At 37.5% G+C, this 27,110-nt stretch overlaps 2 protein-coding genes across 2 annotated transcripts; both read right to left on the bottom strand.

The window, feature by feature from the left end:
• Positions 1-9,083: 9,083 nt before the first annotated feature.
• On the bottom strand, positions 9,084-13,199 carry plk2a (polo-like kinase 2a (Drosophila)). The gene is made up of 14 exons (XM_053476258.1): positions 12,953-13,199; positions 12,640-12,747; positions 12,423-12,539; positions 12,206-12,335; positions 11,921-12,104; positions 11,632-11,830; positions 11,377-11,524; positions 11,171-11,265; positions 10,920-11,055; positions 10,697-10,777; positions 10,434-10,593; positions 10,205-10,334; positions 10,009-10,119; positions 9,084-9,897 (listed from the first exon to the last, which is right to left on the bottom strand). The coding sequence occupies exons 1-14, from the start codon at positions 13,145-13,147 to the stop codon at positions 9,706-9,708; spliced, it is 1,986 nt and encodes a 661-aa protein (XP_053332233.1). The 5' UTR covers positions 13,148-13,199; the 3' UTR covers positions 9,084-9,705.
• A 2,542-nt stretch (positions 13,200-15,741) lies between these two features.
• On the bottom strand, positions 15,742-26,857 carry LOC128505663 (ATP synthase subunit C lysine N-methyltransferase-like). The gene is made up of 5 exons (XM_053476196.1): positions 26,723-26,857; positions 18,768-19,077; positions 17,202-17,342; positions 17,070-17,120; positions 15,742-15,992 (listed from the first exon to the last, which is right to left on the bottom strand). The coding sequence occupies exons 2-5, from the start codon at positions 19,038-19,040 to the stop codon at positions 15,798-15,800; spliced, it is 660 nt and encodes a 219-aa protein (XP_053332171.1). The 5' UTR covers positions 19,041-19,077; positions 26,723-26,857; the 3' UTR covers positions 15,742-15,797.
• Between the last annotated feature and the right edge of the window lie 253 nt (positions 26,858-27,110).

The following is a 27,110-nucleotide window of genomic DNA, read 5'->3' as shown; positions in this document are numbered from 1 at the left end:
AGAGAAATACACAAGCATGTACACAAACACGCCTAGGCTGCTCTGACATGCCAGCAGAAGTATGAATGAAATGATCTGCCTGTGCATGAACACATCCTTAGCTAGAATCAGATACATGCATTACACAGATACCTGTGGTGCAAAACAGGTTTTAAAAAAACGTGCCGGCAAGACATAGATAAAACCTTATTTAGTGACATCATTTATCTTTATTCGCTCCAAAGCAAATGTAGTCAGGCAATTTTCTGTTTTATGTGTTTATCTTTGATGTATTTGACTTGCTCTGTCACATATATCTTACAGAGTTCACCAGGATTCGCTGCATTAAGGTTTTTTTAACTTCACAAAGTGAACTTCATCAGACTGTGCCTTTACTATCTCGTGTATATCAATCGATGAGCTGTTTCTCGATGTGAAATGCTCAGATACATCCAACATAAAGTTTATATTTGTGATTAGAAAATAAAACTGATTCTTCTTTATTTATTTTTAACAGCTGCTCCAAAGATGAGAGTATAAAATAATAAAAGATCATTAAAGCATTAAACTGAAACCAACGTTTATGGAATAAAAAGCACATGATGAAGCGCTCTTCAAAGCTTATAGTGCAGTTTATCTTTTCAAAAGAGCAACGAAATTTAATCTTGTTGCCATAACTCCTTTCATCCTCCAAAGCAACCCTTTAAGTTCATGGCTGTGTTATTGGAAAGTCTGAAATTACAGATGGCGGTTTCCTATATAATCCAGCTGTCTGAATGACCTCCATGCATCTCCCCATGAAAGGAATGCCAACTCCATAACTGTGTCAAATCAAATGCAAAACTCCCAAAAGAAACACAACACACTCTTCCCTGTTTCACATGGCTGACAGCAAATTCATGCACACATTGACATGACAGGTTTTTTCTGAAGGTTAGTAGAACGTCCACATATTTTGGCCAAACCAGATGGTGGACAATGTTAAGCGGGAACATGATACATTAGTGGACATGTGCAGAAACTGAATTTTCTAAACACTTTTTTATTCTACCTGAAGACAGCTTCTGGCTAAGTATCACCCTTTTTTCAGTGGATATTCTTATCTGGGTGCTGTAGACTTGCTTTAAAGATGCAATAATTGATAAAGGCGCAATCGTTTATTTATTATTTATAAAAGCTAACAGCAAGATACATAGAACACGATATGATTTTAAACCACTGTTTAGAAAAGATGCATCACGTTATAAAAAGTTTGAGTTTGGATGCGCCTCCAAGTTCACGCTAGCAGTTTGAGTATAATAATATCATATTATTTTTACTATAATAGATAAATTATTCCATTATTGTGCCTTTATTTTTCATCATCATGGTCATTTAAAAACCCTAGAAAAGACAGCATATACAACTTTTAAATAATTAAGATTTAGGTTTTGGAGATAGACGAGCATCCATAGCCAAGTTCATCAGTTATATTCAGTGTTAAATGCTTTGAAGAAAACATGATAGACAAATTATGCAAGTCAGACCCTGTTGGAATATCAGTATTTTATAGCTCAACATGAACTAGCTGATAAAACGGGAGCAATTTGTTACATCTGAGGTATGCTTAAGGGCATTAGACGTTGAACATTTAAGGCATTTGGGCTACAGCAGGAGAAGACCACACCGGGTGCCACTCCTGTCAGCTAAGAACAGAAAACTAAGGCCATGGACCTAAAATATCGATTTTAAACAGCTGGCCATCCGTGGATGATTAACTACAGTATATCATTTAAAATTCCACAACGCAGCATTACGCAGAAGAGGACAAGTTCCCTGAGGATGAGTGTGGTTCTTCCTTACACTTTGCCTTTTGCATACTTTACATTGTTACCTACCTGTATTTATAGAAATATTATGGAAACATTTGTCATAAAACTCATGTAACTACAAATGCTGTAGCAAGTGTCTTGTTAAATGGTACTGTAAAAGATAGGAAAGGTTTCTACAAAATCATGTTCAGTAAATTTTCTGCCCAGGAAGTTCTGCTCTCATGCCATAGAAAATAGTGTTTCACTATACAGCTACTTCAAGCTTCAATTAGTTTGTGATAATAGTTTGGTTTTCTGTAAGCAACAAGTGACATTAAGCAAATCCTGAGACTCTTATTTTACCAAAAAAATGTTGTCATGTTTATTCAAATGAAACGCTGTCGTGTTATGTTAGTTATGTTAGCACACCTCCTTAGCAGTTAGCTTAATCCAGCTAGCCATACAGTAATCAAAACATTTTAGCTATTTAATCCAATGCTAACCAGCTGGACTTATATTAAAAAATGAAAATTAAAATATATGAACTCAACTAAAACAAATTGTTGTCAGAGATCAACTTTAGTTAGCTGCCTACTGTTATAAGGAAAGACTTATTTTCTGTAACCTCTAAACAAAGAGAAATTTGAAAGCTAACTCTCAGAAAATCTACACTAGCTAGGCTTCTGTTGTGTGCAGTATGCAAGCAGCTGTAGGCATGTCTCTGCATACTATTTGAGAATGTACAATACCTGAAGACAAATACCATACATTATTTAAAATCAACAGGTACAAATACAAATATGAATAGGATGCACTTTTCTTGCTAGAAACATTTACAGCTAGGAAGACATTCTACCAAGTCATTCTATCCACTACCTTTGTAACTACATGTGCCTCATAACGCCAGCACTAGCTTAAATAAGGCAAAGAAAAAAAATCAAGACTTTTGATAAAGATAGTTACGGTGAACTGTTTTATTTGTCAGACAAATTTTCTACAATTTAATTCACGTTTTGTAGAATGCCTGCTTTATGTGTCTGTATGGCAAAAACATTAGCACCGGTAGATGATCATAAGTGGATGACAGTGTGTAAAACAATTCTCTTCTGTGTCGTCTTGCTCTCCTACTGCCTGTTTAGAGTTTTATAGTTTACTGGCTGCTGTAAAGAATTTAAGGTTTATATTGCCAGGTTTTCCCTGGGAGTATAACTTTGTAAATCTTCTAGTAGCACACAGCACAAATTGCAGCATAGTGTTGTATGTCTAGTGTTGCTAGATTTTCATCGTGCTTTTTAACTTGCAGGTTTCCTTTATTTAACACTCACATGTCATATGCACCTCAGTTCAATATTCTATCGGTGATGATGAGGGACGTTCAATTCAAACCAGGACTTTTGATTGTGCAAAACAAAAGTGCATAATTGTTTTATAAGTATAAATTTTAGTTTAGAATTAGAACTACCTTTATTATTTTTTTTATGTAATTCCCTGCTACATCAATAGATACCATCAATGGATAGCATCAAGGCAGAAAGTTTTCTTGTTATGCTGGATCCATGATCAGACTACTTACTTCTGTAAGTCCAAAACGATGGCCTCCCAGGAGGTCCTTTGGCCCAAACATCATATGGAAATGGCTTGGAATGAGGTCAGGAGTGTATGGGGGAATGTAGCAATAACTTCCAGCCAAGTTCCTGTACAGTGCAAGTGGTCTTCATGAATGATTGTGTGTACAGTTCCCACAGACAGATTCATCTGTTTTGCAATTCAGCATTCCACCCGCTAAATATTCACCAGAAGGACTGCAGTGGGCTCTGAGCCAACTCACCCAGAATCGTCACTCACAGGTTTACAGTCTACCTATAAACGTGTATACAATGCCAATATTTTAATGCAGCTGTGAGTCTTATTACTGTGCCGTGCTTAAAGGCAGTACACCTTCATTCACAAGAAATTCCACCATTCCACAAAGTCGCAGTTTGACTTAAATGCCCCTTGTGGAATAGCAGTAATCAGCAAGCAGGCTAGTGCCAGCTCTCAATGAAGGCAGTTCAAAAATTTTGCCAGCGTGAGACAGGAAACAAACGCATTGATCCCATCTTGAGATGATTTTTACCTTAAATTTTATATAGGATTATATTATATTGTCTATTGAATAAGCTCTGTAAAGATTGTTGTTTATTTTTTTTGTGTGTGGTTTACTGCGTCACTGTACAAGCCTTCAGGGTGAAACACTATTCTCCAGGGAGAAGCTGTGAGAAATGCTAAGCAGGTGTGTGTAGGAATGCATGGGTGTGGTTTGTTATGCCAAACGGCATGAATGAACTTGTCGCTGTGCCACAGGAATGCGACACATCTTCTCTGTATATCTTACACCACTGCTACAGAGATTCCTAGAATGCTGCAATAGTGAAATTGGCAACCAGAAATGAACATATTTGTCATTATGTTGGCATTTTGCAATGCAACGACATTAAGAAAGAACCAAAGGATAATTTACAGTAAATCTCTAGAAGGATATGTTCAGTCTTGCAATTTTATTGCATGATAGTGTTCCCTTTATTGTTTATCAAACAGTATTGCATACCTGGTTTTAAACGGAATTACAAACCTACTGGAAAATGCAACAAAAATTTGCTTGTTGAAATACTGGAAATATTCTGGGGAAAGAAACTTTTGCAATTGATTATTGCCTAAATGTACTAAAAATGCACTTGATTGTTTCTGTTTATTGCATTGTATTCCTTGAACATAAATGATGTAACAACATGAATATATGCACGCTCTTACAACTTTCAATAAACAACAAGTTATGAAAAACATGCAGCAAAGAAGGAAAGTAGGACAAATGCCTGATTCATTTATCCAATGTAGGACAGTTGGACATCAGACAATGTCATGATGGACATTTGAGTGAAGGGCAGATGGCTATTATGTAAGAGTGTGATTAAGCGCTGTCAGATGTTGTTTTCTATCCCCTAATGCGTACAAGGATATGTGGCTTCCTCATGGTCACCCTCATGTATCTTACTTTCTTTATCATTTTAGTTAGTTAATAATATCCTACCAAGAAAAAGGATAAAAATTCTAGGCACTTAAATGATAAAAAATACATAAGCATTTTGATTAACTGAGCTAAATTCTTAAATATACAAACACACGTGTTTTAGACGTTTTATCCTTAATCGGGGCTTGCAATTCCTAAACTTGTGCTCATTTTACTTCATTTTAATGTATATATGTGCAGAATAGATAGGAAGTTGAAGGTGATACTGTAAAAAAACACAAAAACCATTTGTACAGGACACTGTTGCTGTACATTACAAATAATCGCTATAATAATGAACATTTACTAAAGATATCTGGTTTTAAACCATCAGCAAATTAGAAAATTGACAGATAATTTGTTGCGCATTACAGAAACCTGAAGCAGACCATCTGATCATAGCTTCAACATACTGTAAATCGTGTAGCAGGGGATTATATAGAGGGTAGCTTACACCCTCATAGGGTGTAGCTTACACCCTCATAACTGTGTTTTTTTATTCTACATTTAGGCATTTGGCAGACATGATTCTACATGATCAATAGTCCTGGTTTGACTTGAAGATACACATTAAAGTGTTTACATCCTTTGGTGGTAACCATAGTTTCTTTTGTTCACATTTGCAATTTAAAGAACAGACCCAGTATATGGCCATTGGATTAAACTCAGACTCAGTCAAATCAATTCAAAGCCTGTTTTTTCCCAGAATTATCTCTGGGCATCTGGTGTATTCTCATGTTACACAGCAGCTGCAAATGATGTCAAACAGGTTAAATTAAAGTGAAGATAAAGGTCATTTCAATTCATTTAATCATTAAACATCAGTGGCACAGGAAACCTGAACTGTTAGGAGTTTCTGTTAAGGCCAATCTGGCGAAATAAATAAATAATAATAAAAAATATATCTGTGTTTATGGGCTGTTGTTTTTGAGTTATGAAAAATAGCTAGAAATAAGAATTGAGCTAGAAATGGAACTAAATCCATATCCAGATCTTTACATACTTTGCTCATGACTGTACTAAGATTAATTTATCCATCTTCACTAGCAGCTTAATCCTTGTCAGGGTTGCAGTGAATTCAGAGTCTGTCTTAGGAACACTAGACATCAGGTAGAAATACACCCTAGAGCAGGGGTGAGCTCAGTCCTAGAGAGCTGCAATCCAACCCTTTTAAAAAAAAGCCTTAGTAGGGTTTAGTTAGCCTTGTAGCCTTAGTAATCTTGAAGACCTTGATTAGCTTGTTCGGGTGAGTTTGATTAGGGTTGGAACAGGATTGCGGCTCTCGAGGACTGAACTTGCCTACTCCTGCCCTGGCATCATACACATTTTCACACAGTCATTCACAGTAATGGCAGTTTACTGCAGCTGATTTAACTACTAGCAGGGAAAAAAACCTGGAGAAGAATGCACTCAGACACAGGGAAAAGATGCAAAGAAGAGCTGTAATCTCTATTTAAAGAATTAAGTCCAAAGTGAAATTAATCTACATAACCAGTAGAGAGTAGATAGGGTTATGGATCTTGTTTAAGAGCTGAACTATGAACTATGGTAGCTTGGTGGTGCTGGGGCTTAAGACCTGACCTTCTGATCTGTACCCCAGAGGCTTAGCTGTTTGAGCCACCACTGCCCATAACAACATAATAGGTGCGTTCCAAACGGCCTGAAGTCCCCTGCGAAGTATACTACACAGGGTGGTCAGCCATGTTAAGTGTGATTCCAAACTGCCGGGAGCTAAACTGTTCATTTTAAAGGAAACTGTGAACAGTGTAGGGAACGAGTGAACAACAGGTGTTCACTTCACCGGGAAAAGGGAGGGAAAAAATTCCCATCAGTCACTGTGTCTCGCTGAAGAATGAAAAAAAATTGAGCTCGTATATATAAAAAGAATTTTTATTATTGAGGATGTCATCATATTAAAAGGACACAAAAATTTACATTTTCATTTATTCAGAACATGCTTAGTATTATACACACTAGTAATGGGTACAAAAAAAATATTCTCAGTACATCTTTAAACAGTTACTATTATAATAATTAATCAATAATTTATTTAAAAGTTATACACGTATTCAATAGGATGTTTTATAATGGCATCAGTTTTTGTTTCAATAAATAATAAATATTTAATAGCCCTAGTGTGAAATATCCCCAGCAGTAGCGTCAGGTATCCAAAGGGGCTTATGTTACCATGGTAATGCAAGGAGGAAGTGACGTAGGCGCTGATGACTTCGCAGGGTGTTCCAAATGGTGGAGTTTTGTCCAGGAAATTTCCCCTTACTGACATTCTCTGCAAACGGAGCAGGGAGCAGGGAGCACCCTGTGCAGTAATCAGCAAGCAGGCTAGTGCCAGCACACATGTACACTTCGGAATGGAATGTAGCCAATATCTATCCATTCAGTACAATCCTGTTTTTAAACTTTGAGAGGTTGAATAGCTGCTGAATTAGTGATGTTTGTTAGTTGTTGCAGGTTATAGTAAATAGTTATGTGTCTTAAATCTCACTGGCAAGTGTGGGTAACATTAGCAAAGAACTTGATGTAATGTGAGGCAGACATTGTTTGTAGCTCCAGTGCAAATCTTTAAGTAGGCATTGGACTGCAACCATATCTTGGCTTGACTACAAATGTAAAATTGTTGAAAATTCGACTTACTTTTAATGTATTCATTCATCTTTAAAAAATTTTTTATCCTGGTCTGGTTGCAGTGGATCTGGAACTTATGCCAGGAGGAGTGATTACACCCTGAATGAAATGCTAGTCACTGAAGAGCATTCACACACTTCTAGGTTCTAGGGGAATTTAGCATAACCACTAATTGTTTTTGGGTAGTAAACCAGGCTTGTTGAAGATACCTTTGGGGTGTAGTGTAGCTGTGGTAATTTGTCCTTATTTAGCCACACAAGCATTACTGAGGTAAGACGCTGATATCAGACATAAAGGCTTTGGTGCGCAAGTCAGTGGCTGAGTTCATCCAAGAGGCCTTTGGCTGAGTTTGAGGTCAAGGCTTAAACATATGTGTTATGGTCAGTTTCCCACAACCTTTTGGCCATATAGTATGCATGTATGCAACATTAGATTAAATGACTTCTTATAAAACTGATCTACCAGCTATGGCTGATTGTTACTATATTTAATACTGCATTTTCATATATATTGGCGTTTTCAACAAAAATTATGTTAAAGGGGGAAAAAATGTTCTGAACATTTACCCTAAAAGTCATTAAAAAGCAATTTTCTGCCATGTACAAGAGCATGTCTGGAACAAAGTCAGTGCTCAATTAACTTTAGGAGCCCCACAGAGTCACTCTGAATTGTAAGTTTAAATGCTCCATAGTTAGCAAATTTGAAACTTATACTCTTTGCCCCCTGGCTGCCTTAAGTTTGTACTTTTATGTTTTTTGTTACCAATGAAGTATTTGTAATTTATCACAAAATGTGCTTAAATACACTTTTGCTTGTACTGCATGTGACCCCTTTTCAGAACATATGGTGCTCATTTTTTTTTTGAGCTTTCATTATCTTTGCCATTTGAAGACACATGAGCATTATATAATGATCGACGGCTTATGTAGACAATTCAGCCCAGTAATCCATCAGTGACTCATCAGACGAGACAGCTTACAGTTCACAGAAACAGATGGCACAAGTAGGAACTCCAGGATCAATTCTATGGCTATTTGGTTTGCTCAGGGGAAAAACAAAACAAAACTTTATCCTAGGTCCAAATATTTTTCCTATCAAAGCCAAAAAAGCCATCGACAGAAAGGACATTTGGAGGAAGCGTTTAAAACAAAAAGAATTTAATGGGTGATGTGTACTTTATGAATTAGCCCTGTATTAAAAGTTTATGATCTGTATCTTTAGTTACTACTCTAATTGTGCATTGTTACTGTATGTATGTGTAGTATGAACGTTCTACTTTAGCCCAAGGGTTAACATAAAGCCTGCATTATTTTTGCTTGCCAAAAATGTGTGGCTGGTACTCTTTTCCAACTCCCTTCAGACATTTATCAGTTTGTTTTTGCCACTTTCACTGGACCATAGAGGTTTATATAAAAGGTGGTGTGATCTGCAGCAGCTGACACATAGATATAAAAGGATAGAAAGACACAGCAGTGTAACATATCCACAATAGAGCTCTGCAACTGTTTTTGTTTGTTGTGGTTGAATGCACTTTAATGCATCCAGCTGCCTGTCACTCTAAGGGCTTTTATATTAACAGCCATCAGCGAACTTCAGGGAAAACCCCAAAACATAAGCAACACCCGTCATTTTAAGGTTTTCTTTATTAAATAAATAAATACCGGGTTCTGACAAATAATAAGTTATATCCATGACACGCTAGTGTATATCTTTCCAGTCAACATCAGAGACATGGCGTGGGTCCTTATCCTTTTCCCAAACAGTGATTATAGAGTGGAAGGTGAAAACCACCCACAAACTACGGCATTGGTTAAAAGATCTTTCACCATGCAGCCCCAACGTGCTGTGGAATGTATTCACAGTTTTACAGTGGTCTGCTCTATACAGAGCTACACATCACCTTGCCACACTGAAGCCACTTTAATGTCCATACCAAATGCAAACATCGCTGTTAAGCTTCAGCGCAACAAGACTGCTGCATATTTATATAGCAAACACAAATACGTTATTTAAAATTCGAATCCATTTAATGGTCCGTTCTGGTTCCAGCCCAGCTATCCATTGTAAGTCCTAATTCAACGGTTCCTGTGGTCAGGACAAGTGCTTGTACCTCAAATCCATTCCCACAATCATGTAGATTGGGCGCTAGGCTCATGGCCAACAGAACAAAAGTTCCAATGAATTTAGGTCCATGAAGTCACTAAAACCATGGATAAGCCATGAAGGTCTTCAGCCAGCAGATTATGTTCAGTTGCACCTCTGGAGCAGCATGTTAAGGGCATACTCCATCCGGCTCCGCAGGTCCGATGAGCATCCACAGCAGAGTAGTGTGCTAAGGCGTAACGTTGTGGACACGCGTTCCTCATTGATGTATGTAAGTAGGTACTCCTCATTCTGGCTGCATAAGATGATCTTGGTGTGGTCATGGTAGAAGTTCACCTGAAAAGTCAAAGATTAACAATTAATCTCTATAAACCTCGTGGAATACCTTGGGAGAAGCTGATACAACTAGAAATAGTCACTTCAAGATCAAGCGTGTATAAGCCGTACCTGGAAAGTGCCATCATTGAAGAGCATCATGAGTGCACGATCTGACTTGAGCCACTGCAGGAGATACAACCTTGGCTTGCTGATATCAATCACATTGGGCAAATCACCACCCTGTGGGGTTAGAAGAACAATAAGATGAAGTAACAAAATATTAACATGTAAAGCATTTGGGTTTGAACCAAGAGCAGGTACTCACATCCATAAGATTTTCTTCCATATAATGTGCAAAGTACTTGAGGACGGTGACCTGGCTGACAAACTGCTCTGGGGCTTCAGTGGTGGAGAAGACTGTACACTGACCCAGCTCTGCATAGTAATGCACTGTCCTGCAAGTCAAAATGCTCACATTAGCTTCAAGGCATCACATATTAGGAACTCATTCGTTCCTTCCAATAGCAGTTCATTTATTTTTGTGGGCCACTTACTTCTTATCAGACAGCAGGCTCATATGGGTGCCATTGTTGAAAAGGACACCGACTGTATGGTCTGACAGCTGGTACCCAAAGCCATACTTGTTGGAATAGTCCACCCATTTGGTCACCCATTGGAAGCTGCAGTTCAGGCTTTCTTTTGAAATGTCATTAGCTGTAAGGGGGGAAAAATTAAGAGTGAGTACCAGTTTACCTTTAGGATAATGTTAAAATATATGCATGAGCATGTCAAAGATGTTGAAGGTACAACTGCATACCTTCAGGCATGTTCTCTAGACAGCCTCTGAGTACTCTGGCAACTGTGTCTGCTACAGTACCCATCGTGCTATCCTCCAAGCCTGCAATCAAAACAAAGCAGAAAATGCCATTAGCTTTCACAGTCTAGCATCCATTAACAATCTGACTCACAAAGAAACATCCTTTCACAGAATCATGATGCAGCAATTAGGAGAATGACAAAAGCACAGGAAAAACACATACATTCACTGCTGCTGCTGCAGCTTCCGAGTGTTCCTCGGACAATCATACGAATGGTGTCACGGATCTGCTGCTTGTTTCCTCCATCCTTGGTGGTAACAATTGGCTTTCCAGTAGATGGTAACGGTGGCTTACTATCCTGAGAGGAACAAGGAAAAAAGCCGTCAGTTATCGTCAACAGAGATTTGTCCATTTTGGCCTTGTGTCCTGGCAGGAAAACTTGTGTAATGAGCAAGATTGTTATAGGGTCTCACCTCAGGAGCTTGCCTGCTCGACTGATTGCTAATTGAGGCCTTCCTGAGGTCATGTCGCAGCTTGTGGATGTCCTCTTCCTCTTTAGTCAGTTTATCTGAACATAGATGTAACCAGTTAGAGATCACAGCACCACCACTTATTACACAAAAAAAACTTGAGAATGTGTGGGTAAATTACATCAAAATGAGATGTATTTAAAACTTACTTAGTGTTTCAAAGTACTTGGCTTTGTCTTTTTTGCCACCAAACAGAGCAGCTGCAGCCTTCTTGAAGAAGTTCTTGGCAGGGCTGGTGTGCTGGAGGTCTGGAGCCGTGTGACAGCAGCTGACTGACAGTCTGTCTGGGGTAAAACCCTAGAAAAGGCAAGACAAGAACACGTCTTAAACACAAGCTGCAAAATATCATGAAATGACCAAAGACTGGTATGGTATTCTTCTTTAAGAACCAATGACACACAAACCTGGATAAAGAAGTCATGGTGTAGAATATCATCCAGGCTTGGCCTGTCCTCGGGGCTCTTTGCAAGCATGATGCTGATGAGATGCTTAGCCTGTGGAGACAGCGTAGAAGGCATGGTGTATCGTGCTTCCCTTATGCACCGGTACGTCTCTTTCAGATTGGTGGTTTCAAATGGTGGCCTGCCCAAGAGCATTGTGTACCTGTAGAGCCAGATATAATTCATAAGAGGACGCTCCTAAGTAAACCTGCATGCAGTGCACTTCAGTCTAAATCCAGGACTCAAAACTTACATGACACAGCCAAGAGCCCATACATCTGATTCACAGCCATGGCCTTGCTTGTTAAGGACTTCAGGAGACAAGTAGTTTGGGGTTCCACATATTGTCCTCCTCCGATTTTCAACTGGTTCTAACTTAGCTGCCAGGCCAAAGTCCCCAATCTTCAACTCCATTGCCTCATTAATGAAGAAGTTACCTGTGAAGTTCAAAGCGAGCAGTTGCATTACATGAGCTTGAAATTACATGCATTATATCTTCGGTATAACTCACTACTTGACAAAAGCTTTAAAGGCCCACCTAATTTAAGGTCTCTGTGGAGGATTTCTTGTTCATGAAGGTACTTCAGCCCTGAGATGATCTGCCTTAGGTAGTACCTAACCTCTGGTTCTGTGAGCACCTTGCGGGCTTTCAGTATATGCGCCAATGACTGAGGAGAACACGACAGTGTTAGTTCCATGACAGGGAAAACAGCTGGACATTTAGTACTTGTAGGATCCGTAGCGTTGAGACTTACTCGTCTGCTGCAGTGCTCAAGAAGGATGTAGATATTGTCTTTGTCCTCAAAGTGGTAGTAAAACTGGACGATGTGTTTGTGATGAAGGGCTCTGTGCAGTTCAATTTCTCTGTCAATCTGTAAAACAGGAGAGAAGTTACTTAGCACTCTGAGGGTGTGAGTCAGCAGGCGAGAGTGGTGACTGTGTGAGAAAAAAGAAAGAAAGAAAGAAACACACCTTTTCCCTTTGGTGAGGTTTGGAGACACGCGTGTGTGGAATTATTTTCACAGCATACACTTTGCCTGTACCCAGATCTGTGAATTCGTAGCATTTGGCAAAGCCACCCTGAGTAAAAAAAACAATACATTTGGTTAACTCATGACATAGAAATGAACTCCCTTCACCTCATCAGAATCAGTGAAATCATTGAATCCACAAGAGGAAGCAGTTGCACATATGAAAAAACAACAACAACAACAAAACAAATAGTATCCGACCCACGATTGGTTGTAACGGTTCCTGCTTTATGTACGTTCCAATGCATGCCTACCTTGCCGAGAACTTTTCCTCTGCAGTAACATTTCCCTGTCGTACAGTCAGATATGATCCTCGACATCTCCTGCGTCGCGTGCGCGCTGCTGTCCTCCGGCTTCCCGCGTCTCGTCTCGGCCGCTTTGTTATGCGCGTGCTCGCACATTTTGTTGTTGGCTACAGGTTGATGGGCGATAGTCCTGAGAATGTCCATGCTCTGCCTAGGTCAATTAAAAACCAAAAAAATCTCCCAACTGAGAGGGACGCCGCGCGCGCTGCCGCTTTATAAACCAACAGACCGGCCCCTTTACTTTCACCGCCTACGTCACGCCTCTCGCGCAGTCAGTGGCTGCGTTTAAAACCCACGCAGTTCCGTCCAGTAACCAGCCCAGTGCCCAGTGGAACACTGCTTACACAAAGTATGCGGGTTTAAACGTAACTGCAGATATGAAGATCTAACCAAGCTTCACAGGAACGTCATTCTTTTTCCCCCCTTTTTGTTTTACACAATACATCAAAGTAATTTCTTAAAAAAAAAAAAAAAAAATGTGATAGGTGTAAAGAAATACTAAATACACCTACCACAGGTTTACCACAGCAGCCGGGTACAACTGTATACGCCTGACATTTTAGCATCTCACATATTACAGGTTATTATTATACAGTATAAACCAGTCACGCCAGAGTTTCAGAGAATCCCTTCATTTAAAAAAGGGTTGAAAGCTCTTTAGTGCCACCATGTGGTACATTAACAGGTTCCACATCCAAACCTCAGAGCTGAAGATGTTTTTTTTTTAAACTAAGCCCCCTACACCAACCCCACCACCTTCCCCCAGACACATCTGATCCAATTAATCAGCTCATTAACAGCCCTTCCTGAGTTGAATTGGGTGTGTTAGAGCATGGAAAACACTCAAATATGCAGGAAATGGTTTACACCAGCACCAGTTGGGAACCTGTGGTGTAAACCCAAAGTAAGGAAGATGGTATCAATTCACAAAAATGCTAATTGAATACCGGTTGAATAATTCAGACGCCTGGAGACAAAGCTGTATCTTACAGCAGAAATTGTTGGACTGTTGTGGGATGCCAACATAAGGTATTTTACAGTTATAGCATTCAGGAGACGCCCTTATGCAGAGGTAATTTTATACAACTGAGCAGTTGAGAGCAAAGGGCCTTGCTTAAGGTTCCAGCAGTGCTGCAATCTGAACTCACAACCTTCCAATTAGGACCCCAAATTCTTCTCCACTGAGCTACCAAAGCCTCATGATAGCAAGCTTATCTACCTATACCAGGAGTTCTCAAACACCTTAACTCCCAAATAACTGTAGAATGAATACCAGCACCCCTTGGTACAGAATTATTTTATGAACATATGAACTACTAAAATATCAGTCCCAATATTTAAATTTGCATTCAAATATTCTGCCTATTGGAGCCTTGGAGCTTTTTATTTTTACAATTTTACAATATAAAACAGTGCAGAATTGACATTATTTATACTTGTTTCTAAGTTTTTCATATTTGATTTATACCCATTTTATTTAATTGAGCCATCAAACAAATAATAAATATGAGAACTGTTCATTTCATCGTGTTATTAAACTATATATATATATATATATATATATACAGTATATATATATATATATATATATATATATATATATATATATATATATATATATATATATATAAATTCAATCCAATTCGGTGTACAGCACTGGATACTTTTCACATGCAAACATTACATATTGCTCTACTGCAGATACCAATAAGATCAAAATAATATTTTCAGATCTGATTGATAGACCACACTAGCTATATAGACTGTATTACAAAACATGTTTCTGATTCATTTGTCAGATCATCATAAAATATGTTTTATAATAAAATAAGGAACTATCTCATTATTGTTAAAAAAATCCTTTCTAGTCATCATCCCTTAGTGAAGCACTGCATTATCTTAAGCCTGAATGTCAAACACAAGGCAATTTTACACGACCCCACTTTGCACGCTCAAGGGTAATTGCAGCCGTCATCTTTTAAAAATGAAGATAAAATTCTCCTTTCTTTAACCAGTTGGTTAAATTTTTTTCCAACTACTGTCAATTACACTGGCAAACATTTTGCTGTAGATAGGTCACATTATTCATTCCAGACTCTTTCACATGTTGCCTGTTTTTTTTCATATGACTGAAACACTTTGAGCTTAACTATCATTAAAAATCACACCAGCAACATTTGGAAGAATTAAAAATAGCATGTCACTAACAGCTTTATTATTTTTGTCTTTTGTTGAAATCACTGAAGAATAATGAGCCATAATAAACACTACTAAATTTTCTCCAATGATTATGATGGGGTATTGGATGCATTAATCACATTTATAACATGTGATTGTAACATGATTTTGTATTATTGACCTGAAAGGTTAGATTCCCAGGCTTGTTAAAACCATTGCTATGCTTAAACACTATTAAAAAGTCAACATAATTATTAGATTTGAGGTTGTCAATTAATTACTCTGTCAGTCATACCAAGTCACTGAGATGTCACCAACTGAGCTTTTGTCTAAACCCTGGCTTAAGATAATGAAATCTTTGCTTTTGCACCTAATTTAATTCCTGTAAAGTTAAGAATGCAACTTATTATATGGCTAGCTGGGGAGGAATGTGAGCTACTAAACCCAAAAAATTATGGCCCAAAATTATATATATATATATATATATATATATATATATATATATATATATTTACTGTATCACATCACTTCACACCATAAGTCAGTCTGCTTGTTATGAGCTTTATTATGGTCACAAAATTACTAAGCAAACATGTTCAATTGTTCAAAAGAACAATTACATCAGTCGGGTAGTTTCGGTTTGTGTTTTCAAAGAGAAAGTCACATCTCTGGAGACATTATACGCCCAAACCTGGTTCAGTCCAGAGCCGCTAGTGCAGCTGTGGGGCCAGTGTGGAAATGGGAATCGGCACACCACAACCCGAGCATCAGTAGGAAGCTCCTTTCGAAGTTTCTCCTCCAAAGCCGCCATCTGACAAAATATATATATTAAAAAAAAAAGATTATATAGTGTCTGTTATTCATTGTGTGGATTATACAACATTTAGTACAGTACAAACATACAGATAACTATCCTAGTTCCTGAATCAAGTAGGTTATGTGTCCAGTCCATTATGCAGCATACTGTGACTCAGGTGGGCCCAAACGCTTATGCTTCTGTGTGGCTAATTGCTTATTTTAAACTGTGGAAGCGTGGATAATGGCACTATCCAACAGTTAAATTGCTTCATTAAATTGCTCTAGCTTGTTCCTTCCACCTTTTGAGGTAAACAATATAAGCCAAATAAATATACTTCATGTTTTGCAATTTACTTTTCTTTTATAACTAATGGACATACAGCCATAATATTTTATGCTAATGCCATGGAGTTTGAAATATAATCCATGGCTATTTGGTTTTATATTGATCTGAGATGAATAGAACTGTTGAATGGGATGCAAATAATTTGATCAGGTGATTTAGAAGTCACTACTCGTCTGCCTATATGACTTTGCTTAGACTGATGTACAGTACAGCAGGCCACTTGGCAAATCAGAATGTGATCAGAATGATAATGAAAAGAACTGAAACAAAAAGCAAAGAGAAAGAGGCGGGGGGGGGGGGGGAATCTGGACAAGGCTAATACGTTCATATCTGATGCTTCTGGTACTTATTTTCTCAAGAACATATTAGAGCTGGTAAGTGGTAAGTGGTCTGCTTGTCTTTTACAGAACCTAATCATTAAATCAGTATAAGAATATCACTATATGTGATGAAACATCTTTGTTTCTCTATATCTTATATCTTATTCATTTGTCTATACAGTTTAAAATATCAATTAGATAGCTAGATAGATAGATAGATAGATACTTTATTGATTTCAAAGGAATTTTCCAAAAATTCTATCATAGCACAATAACAGGACAATAGAGAAATGATAAAATCACATATGATGGTCTGCACTGCCCCCATGTGGACAAAACAATGCAACTGATGATTACATTTCAATACGCTACCTACAGTATATAAAGATTTTTAAAAACAGCTTGATATGTCGCATGGACCTACCACAGCAGGGGCCAGGAATACGACCACATTTGTATACTTTGAAAGATCAGTCTGTGTCAAAACAGAACATAGAGCAATTATTGCACTGCAACAAAACAGTCTGATCAAACATAACTCAGAAATCATCATTACCTTCCAGAAATCCTGCTTAACAAATGTAGCACTAGTGTGTGGTATTCCCCTCCACCATGCTTGGCCTTGAGAGTAGGCTAACAGCATGGGGTTAATCTCGAAGCCTGTGCACTGAAATCCTGCAGAGCATGCTGCAAATACCTACAACCAGAACAGCGTGTATGAAAACAGTTAAGCAAATTGTGAGGCAGTTGATCTTGTCTGGAAGATCAACTGGAAATATTTTTTTGGTGTAATTTCATCAAATCAGATGTAACACAGTCTTGACTACATGGTGTTCCAAAAGTCTCCAGAATTAACAACCTTTTGTCTGCAAAATGTCTTCCAAAATCCGAAATTTATACTGTATATATACACACACAGTCATGTTGCCATTATTTATTTAAGAAGGCAAAAAAAATCTGCTTCCACAGAATGTAAGAGGGTATAGCGCTGCTAATCATCATATCCTTGATGGATCGATCATCAGCAGGTATGTAGACCTCTATAAATGTAGAATATTTCCTATTTTACTGCTCTGGAGCCTTTAGGTGTGTGTTAACATAATGCCAAGAGAAGCAATTGTTGCTGCACAACAATCAGGAAAAGGTGTGAGACCTTTTCCATGCAAAGGTTATTGACAAGTGGGAAGCATTCAAGACAGTTGGCAATCTTCCCAGGAGTGGACGCCCCAACACTATCACCCCAAGGTCAGACTGTGCAATGTTTAGAGAAATAATTTTTAAAAAGTCTAGAGCTACATCTTAGATTCTACAAGACTGAGCATGTTAAATGCTAAAGTTCATGACAGCACAATTAGAGGAAGACTGAACAAGTACAGTTTATTTAGAAGGAGTCAAAAGAAAACCTCTTCTTTCTAAAAAAAAAAAAAAAAAAAAAATATGAGCAGTGTCCACATCTGAACAAATCACAAGATTTCTGGAGCAATGTCCAATGTACAAATGATACAAAAATGGAGTTGTTTGGCCTCAATTTCTAGCGCCATGTTTGGGGAGAACCAGACAGCAAAGTGGTGTAGGGGTGATGATTTGGGCTTGTTTTACAGCCACATGACCTTGTCATTGAGTTGACTATGAACAGACAATGAACTGTATTTAGAGTATTCCAAAGGGACATGTGAGGTCATCTGCCCTGACAGCTACAGCATGGTCGGAATTGATGATCTGAAACACACCAGTAAATCTACATCAGAATGGCTAAAAAATAAATAAAGGAATCAAAGCTTTGCAATGGCGTAGTCGAAGTTCAGACTGCAGCCCAACTGAAATGCTATAGTGGGACCTTAAGAGAGATACGCATAAGCAACTGCCCAATGATGTGAGAGACTGATAGGATAAGTCGTACAGGAAACAAATAATTGCTGCTTAAGGTGTATCTATAAGCTACTGAATCATTAAGGTGGGACTTTGTATTGCCCAAATATTTGTTTTTGTTTTTTGGCTTATTTATTGTTAAATAAATAATGGCATGGTGAAAACATACTGAGACCCACTAGGATCAGATGATGTTTTCACACGAAAACATGACTATAAATAAATGAAACCTTGAAACTTTGTTCTTTCTCACCAATCGTCCATCTCCTGAGCCCAGATCAGCAAGCCGACCTTGCCTCCCTTCAAGCAACTTCATCACATTCTCAGTCTGATCTTTTGTGGATGGCAAGAATGGCACCTTTAGCCGAAATGGTACTTTCAACCCAGGCAGGCAGAACATTGCCCAGAGGCCATAGAGCCCACAGAAGATAGCTCCTGCTGCAAAGGTAAGGACTCGGTTTTCCCGATAACGATTGAGTTGTTTAGAGTTTCGCTCCTGAAGCATGAACTCAATAGAGTCCTCCATACTTTTTTCCAGTTTGGACCTCTACCAGATACTGTAACTGCAAAAATATTTAATACAAACACATTTATACATATGTTACAGCCAACTCTCTCTCTCTCCATATATATGGAGAGGGAGGGAAAGAAGGAGAGAGGGAGAGACAGAGAGAGAGATGTTCATTAATAATGTAGAGTAGACACTAATGTAGATTGTTTATTTTTGTATGAAAAGTATTATGGATTTGAACCCAAATTGAAAAAGTACTATAATTATTACTATGCCTACAAATAACATCATCGTTAAAAAAAACATTTGCATGCCTTGGGAAAATTTGCAAGATGTGTACAATATTTAAAGAAAACATGACAAAGAAGACAAAAAAAAGTATTTCATATAGGACTCAAATTCATATAACAAATAATCCCAGTTCAAAAGTTTGTATACCTTTAGTTATTAATATCCTTTATTGCTCTCTTCAGTATGAATGACGGCATGTATTCTTTTGTAATAATTGCGCATGACGTCCTTAATTCTCTCAGGTGGTATAGCTGCCCATTCTTGGCAAAATGCCTCCAGTTTTCTATAAATCTTTTGGTTGTCTTGCATGAACTGCACATTTGTGATCTTCCCAAAGTGGCTCAATGGAGGGTTAACTTGGCCTTGTGCTCATCGTCACTAATGGAGCAAAGGTACAGACTCAAGATACAAGCACCATCTGTGACAGAGAATCGCCGATTCAGAGTCTCTACTTATACGAAGGACTGATCAGTCGAATCTGAGGTACTTGATATTTGATTTAATTGCTATTGTGCTCAATACAAGACAGAAAGAGTAACTTATGTTATGTATTGATTGTTATTTAAGTCTTTCCATGTATTTACAAAGAATGTAATATGATGTGTATTAGATGTTTGCTAAACAATTATGTAATGGTATGTGTTAAGCTTGGTTAAATAAGTTTGTTGTATTTGTTTACATTTAATTTAACTAATATTTATAAGAAGTAATGATTTACCCATTACTTATCAAAAATTAATGATGTACTTTTTTTGTGTTTTTTTTACTTTTAAGGTTATTGACCACTTGGTTGAATCTACTTTGAACAATTGTTGTGTAACCTGCAAAGCTGTCAGACACAAGAATTAACAAGTGATTCCATAGTTGACCCCCATGTCCCCTGCAGTTTAGTAATTGCAAATTCCCAGATAACTCGACACCCTGTGCCACTGGTGCTCACACAGCCCGAAAACATAAGAAATCAACCAACCGTGATTGTGTAACCTTGACCTTGTTGAGTCCTCTGTGACTATAAAGTTCAATTTTGGTCTCCAGACCCCAAATGACTTTGCTCCAGGCTTGTCATAGGTGCTGTCTGGAGTACTGCGAGCGGGCCTTTTGTGGCACGGGCGCAGTAACGGCTTACTCTTAGCAACTCGACCATGCATGGTCGTCTGTGTTCAAGTACCTCCTTATTGTGGTCCCTGAAAACAACACTTTTGTTTTCTAGAGCGGCTTTTATTTCTCTCGAAGTTGTTTGTGGGTTTTTCTTTGCATCCCGAACAATTCATCTGGAGGTAGAGGGTGAAATCTTTCTCGCGCTACCTGTCTGTGGCTTGGTATCAACAGAACCTCTTATCTTTGACTCTTCAGAGTTTGAACACTACTGCCTGGCCTTTTTCAAGTTTTGAGATATCTTTTATATCCTGCTTTATAAAGTGGGCCAGTGGCAGTTCTTTTGTCTTCCCTATAGTGCTGTATCCAGCCATGTCACCTCATGAGCTGAGAAACTTACTATTTATGCACAGACACTAATTACAATCACAATGATTCACAGGTGTAAAGACATCCCTAGAATAGCCATTTAAACCTGTGTGTGTCAACCTTTGTTTACATAACGTGGCCAGATATTTTAAGGATACTGTATGTAAAATTTTGTTTAGGGTTGTTTGGGTGATTTGGGTTATCAAAAGGTTTTACAAAGAAGTCAAACAACTATGTGATGAATAATGACTTCAAGTGACCACTATCCTTAAATAAAAATTATTTAGCATTATAAGCCATATTTTGCTAACTTAATATATAACTTTATTTTCTTTTATTTCTCTTAACTTTTATTTTTTTATTGAAAATGTTCATTAATAATGTAGATTGGACATAAATGAAGATTGTTTATTTTTATATGAAAAGTATTGAGTCAAAAACCCCATCCCTTCAACACTTATGATTATAGGCTAAATGGAGTAATATGCTAAAAACATTCTCAACTACCATCATCCAAACAACAGTGAGGTAAAAATCTTCATCCTTATATTTCAATCTCAGCGACTTTCAGAAAGTATGTTTTAGTGCTCTGGCAGCTTGTGGTAGTGATCACTTCCTTACCTAAACAAACAACAACAACAACAAAAAACTCTAAAAATTTTGCCACTCATTAATTGTGACATCAACGACAATCTGAATACCGAAACAAAAACAGAGAATTTAGCATCAAACACTAAAGTGAAAAAAAGAGGAAAGGAGCTATATACAGTACTGTATAAAAGAGCTGGTCTCCACTGAACACATCAGAACGTTAGCTTTCATTTAATATTTACATCTAAATGCATTAAAAATGTGTAAATTAAACAAAACAAATAAATTCACTGCCTACCCAAAAAACATAAACAAATTAAAATGCAACCAACCAAACAAACAAACAAACAAACAAAAACCTTTAATATTTTGGCACACATTAATCGTGACATCATTTCAATGACAATTTAACCACTTCATAAAGTCTCCATGTTGCTAAGCCTAGACCTGACCAACCCCAGGTTATAACACTGCCTCTGAAGGCTTGTACAGTGGCCACTACATCTGACTGGGCATCGATTCATGCACTTCTTACCTTGAAGCACTCATTGCTCTGGAATAGGGTCAATCTGATCTCATCAGATCACATGAACTTTATCCATTGCTCCAAAACCTCCCTAGCAAATTCAAGCCTTTATTCTGATTAGCCTCAATAATTTTTTTTTAATGGCAACAAAACTGTTCATTTTGTTCTTATAACATTGTGCATGTGAATGTAATCTTCCTTTCATAGCTTTGACTTTTTCTTTCTTTCTTTTTTAACAATGCAAACCACAAATGTTTAAGTGATCTCTGATTTCTTTTTTGGACATACTGTAGGCAGTTTAGCACCATCCTTCCAGGTTAAACTGTTCTTAACCCAATTCCAGTAATTTCTGCAATCTCCATATCAGGCCAGTAATTTGACTCTTCAGAAACAGGGTAACATTTTTCCACAACCACAGAATACTTTTTTCCATTTGATTAAAAAGTGAGAATCTACTTAATTCAAAATTACTTTGATTGTTGCCCGCTAAAATATATTAAGCATTGCAGTATTTATATAATTAAAGACTCTTTAGTATTTGCTTATTAAAATCCTTAAAATCCTTTGTCCATGCAGTGTATCATACACAACCAGCATCATTTGTGAAGATCGGAGTAATATGTATGACATATTTTATTTTAATTAGTATCTTGGGCCTATAAACTACTGTATACTACCCCTCAGTATTTGCTCCTAATGGGGAATGTTAAGCTATTTTCTTCTATATATATTGAATAAGGGTCAGGGATCACATTTCAAAACCTGTTATTGATTGAGAAAGAAAACAAGGCAGTAAAGGTCCTTAATCTGTTTGTTATAATCTCTTTTCCACGTTCTCCCCCTTTTTAATTTGTTCATGCAGTGGTCGGGAACATAATCAGTGATACATGGACACATTCCCTTAACACCCCCTGCTTCACCTTTTCCCAGGAGACTACATAATACTGTATGCCTATCTCATAAATTTTTCCATGGCCAGATTGTTTCCCTCATGAATATCTACTTTCCAGTCACACAGTCAAATGGTTTTATTTCACTTACTGTCTCTTAATATGCTGATTGTTTTTGTGATCATACTGTTGTTGTTGTTGTCCTGTCAAGTGGACCATTCGATCTGCAAAACAACTTTGCACAGGTTTTTACAATGGATAACCTTTCTGACGCAACCCCCCAATTTTACCTGGGCTTGGGACATGTGCATAGCTGTATTATTCATGATATTACCATATCTAACCATGTAGCTGTCTTAATAAAGAAAACAATTCTTCAATATAAATCTAAGAGATACCGGTCATTTCTGGTTCGTGATGCCAACTTTACTGTAAGAAGTATTGGACAGAGCAGCTTAGATAAAACCACATGACAAATGTTACACCAAGCTCGTTATGGGATACATAAAAAATAAACATTTGCGTCTTGACAATATCTTATACAGCTAAACTGATAAAGATTAGGGATCAGATCAGAACAGAACTTTAGTGTTTTATGGCTTACAACTAGGACATACAGTACTGTAGTGCTTCAGATACTGTAAATTATATGTGTTAACTGGGGACAGAAAAATCTATTTTCTTTGCTAGACAATGAATTAATGAGTTTACAAATAATGCTTATCAATACCTAGCCATACTTTTGGGAAACAGGTATTAAAACGAAAGTATGATGGGCGTTCGGGTCAAATGCGTGCTTTTGATTGTGCAGAATAACAGAACACAGGTATGAGAGTAAAAACTCCCTTTATTTCTGTATGTAATCCCCTGCTACACTAATACCATTAAGATATAAAGTTTTCTCAGAATGCCATAATGTGCAAGTGTGTTCATAAATGCTTGTGTGTGTAAAGTTCCCACAGACATGTGCGTCTCTACAGCAAGTTGCTGACAAGTTATACATAGATTTTCAAGGATTAGTACTGTACTTACTGAATTTTCCTGGGAATGACTGCAGTCCACCTCAGCCGGAATCATCATTCATGGATGTACAGCCTTTTTTCAAACGTTTTACTAAGTGTACTAAATGCTTACTAAGAGTCTCATCACTCTACTGTGCTTGAAGTCATCTTTAAATATTTGATGCCTTCATTTATCGATGAAAATCCATCACAAGTCCCAGTTAATCCTAAACACTCCTTTGTATACCATGGATAAAGGACAAATCCCTAAATACTTAAAGAAATCAACTATATTTGTAAGACTCTATTCTGGCTTTATTGAAGTTCATGTCAAAATTAAAATTGTACGGGCACAACCCTTAAAAAAAAAAAACTTTATGAAAATACTAGTTCCCCCACATGATTACGTTTCAGTACTCATTTAATTCTGCCCCCCCCACACACACACACCCCAATCTGTAATGGAAAGCAATATTTCATTAGTTTTAAAAATAAGGAAACCCCTCAGAGAATTGTTCCTCATATTAGTAATGATCAGTTCCTCTTATAAGTAATGATCAGCCTGGTTTTGTCAGAGGAAGATACTCTTCCTATAATGTACAAGATTATTAAATGTCATATAGCACGCTTCTCTATGTAGCCTAGAGGGTTTAGTTACCTCCCACAACACTGAAAAAGCCTTTGATTGGCAAGAATGCTCATGTACGATCTATATATACAATCTTTCCACATTTGATTGTACAAAGTTCAAGTTGAGAGTACAAAGTTTATCATTGCTATGTTACAGTATTTGCTATAGCCATGGGGGAATTAGCCACAGATATGATAATTAAAGACATGGTAGTGATATTAGAGGCTTCACTCTGGTTGATCATTAGCAGATGATTTTGTTATATACTGAAGATTTGTTGATTTATTTGGACTGCCCTAAGGTCAATTATCTCCTTTTGAACCTTTTTGATGATCCCAATGAGGATTCACCTAATTAAGTACTGCATAAAATTGGTACTGTAAAAACTCTATAAGCACTGTATAAAAAGTAAAGTGACGGTAAAGCAGATTTGTGATCTACAATTGATTTGGAATTGACTGGAAAGATACAGTATACACCGATCATCTACAAAACTAACACCACCGTCAGGTGAATTGAATAACATCAATTGATCATCAATTACATACCAATAAACTGGCAGCAAGATCATAGGCAGCCAAGGCTCTAAGCCTGTGGGGACCAAAGGCCAGTCTGTCCAGATGAACAACAGATGTACTGAATGACCAGGCAATCAAATTAAACGAGTTTTTCTGTCCTGATGGCACAGGTATATTCCAGGACACAAATAGTGAAAGAGTGGTTCTGGGAGTCTGAGGAATCATTTTCACACATGAACACACTGTGTGTTGTAATTAAAGTTAAAGGTGAGTGAATGAAATCTTAGTTGTGAGCAACCTTATCTTGGCCAGGCAGTGTATATATGGAATACAACACGCAGAATTCACTGAAGACAAACATGCATACATAGCCCCGGGGGGAAGAAAAAAACAGGTGCTGACTTTACATGCGTACGCCAAAAGACACACAGTGCCAACTGTTGGCAAAGGTCCAACAATGCAATTACAGCTAAAAAATAAGGAGCTTACTAGTGAGCTTCAGTACTAAAATAAGAAGCTCTTGTTTGATTGACATCTATTTATAGCTATAAAACTGACAAACTCTACTGAATGCAGTGACAGTAGTTTGATATTCGGACATTAGACAGTCGGAAGTGGTATTTTAAAGCCCGTCAACAAATTTCTGTATGAAGTGTCCCAATTATTCTAATTTATTCTTATATAGCATGACATGCACCTGTTGTTAATTTTTCATTATTAAACTAATTAATGCATAGTTGATAGAAATTAATTTATAGGACATTTTTATTGTACTTCTTTCAATTTATTCCAGGTCATGTGACCCCAAACTACTACCAAAATAATCCTCCACAACGTACACCTCTTGTTATCCCAAAATATGTCTTTGCTGATTTGTATGTAATTTTTTACTATTAACCAATCATGGTACACTATTATACCATAGTCGATACATACAGGGTTACGGGAGGCCTGGAGCCTATCCCAGGAGACGTGGGGCACAAGGTAGGGTACACCCTGGATGGTATATGGACACTCACCCACATTCACACACTACTACATTCACAGGCTACATTCACACTTCTCTACAATTTGAGAACGCCATTTAGCATAATCCACATGTCTTTGGAATGTGGGAGGAAACAGGAGTACCTGGAGGAAACCCACCAAGCACGGGGAGAACATGCAAACTCCATGCAGACAGGTGCGGGGCGGGAATCGACCATTAAGTTGCAAGGCGACGCTGCTAAAACTATTAGGCCACTGTGCCACCTATGAGAATTCAATTCAATTTTATTTGTATACTGTTTTTAACAATGGTCATTGTCACAAAGCAGCTTTATAGAATCAAAAGAAAATAAGTAAAAAATGTGTGAGAAAATATGTATGAACAAGCAGAGTACGACGGTGGCAAGGAAAAAACCTTGAGATCTCAATAGCATTGCCATAGAATGATATTGTAGAACCCGTTAAAAATTTGCTCATATTATTATAATTTTTGCAAAAACAACCATAGAAACACGTGACCATGTGTAACAGTGCTATTTCATGGCCTATATTAACCATGTTTAGATTTTTTTGCTCAGTCATGTATGTATATTTGGTTAGGTTGTGCTGAAATAAGGGATATGTCTATACTCTGTACTGCACAATTCTGAGGCCCTGCATAGATTTATTTAGAAAAAAGAGTTTTAAGGACTACTACAGCTAAGTGAAACAGTCCACAAACACACGACCTTATTGTCGTTTTATGGATTAAAATCCGATCTGATCTTTCCAGCCTGTTTATTATTGCACTTACCCTACCTTACTAGCAGATTGCTTTAAAGTCAGGTGTTGGTTGCGTCGCGCGCGTGCTGTCCAGGCTTTATTTATATAATCTTGTTTGCTTGTTGCACAAGACTGACAGCCTGAACAGAGCAATAAAACAGCGTGTCAGCGTCATCTACTAAAGTACCAGTGTCAGTATGGTTAAGTCACCAGTATGCTGTGTGTATACGCACATGGTTAAAATGTACAGTTTAGAAGATCAAGCCAGTGCAATTAAAGCTGACCTGATCATAATTTGCACTAGATGGTATTTACAATATTTATGAATAAATCACTGATTCAGTTTGCGCAGTGTGTAATAATAATACCAGTATATTAATAACAATAATAAAAAACTTCTGCACGTCCTAGTGTGTTGCGTAGA

The sequence above is a fragment of the Clarias gariepinus genome, chromosome 17 (genome assembly GCF_024256425.1).
Source record: "Clarias gariepinus isolate MV-2021 ecotype Netherlands chromosome 17, CGAR_prim_01v2, whole genome shotgun sequence".
Lineage (NCBI taxonomy): Eukaryota > Metazoa > Chordata > Actinopteri > Siluriformes > Clariidae > Clarias > Clarias gariepinus.
This window is presented reverse-complemented; position numbering and strand designations above follow the sequence as displayed.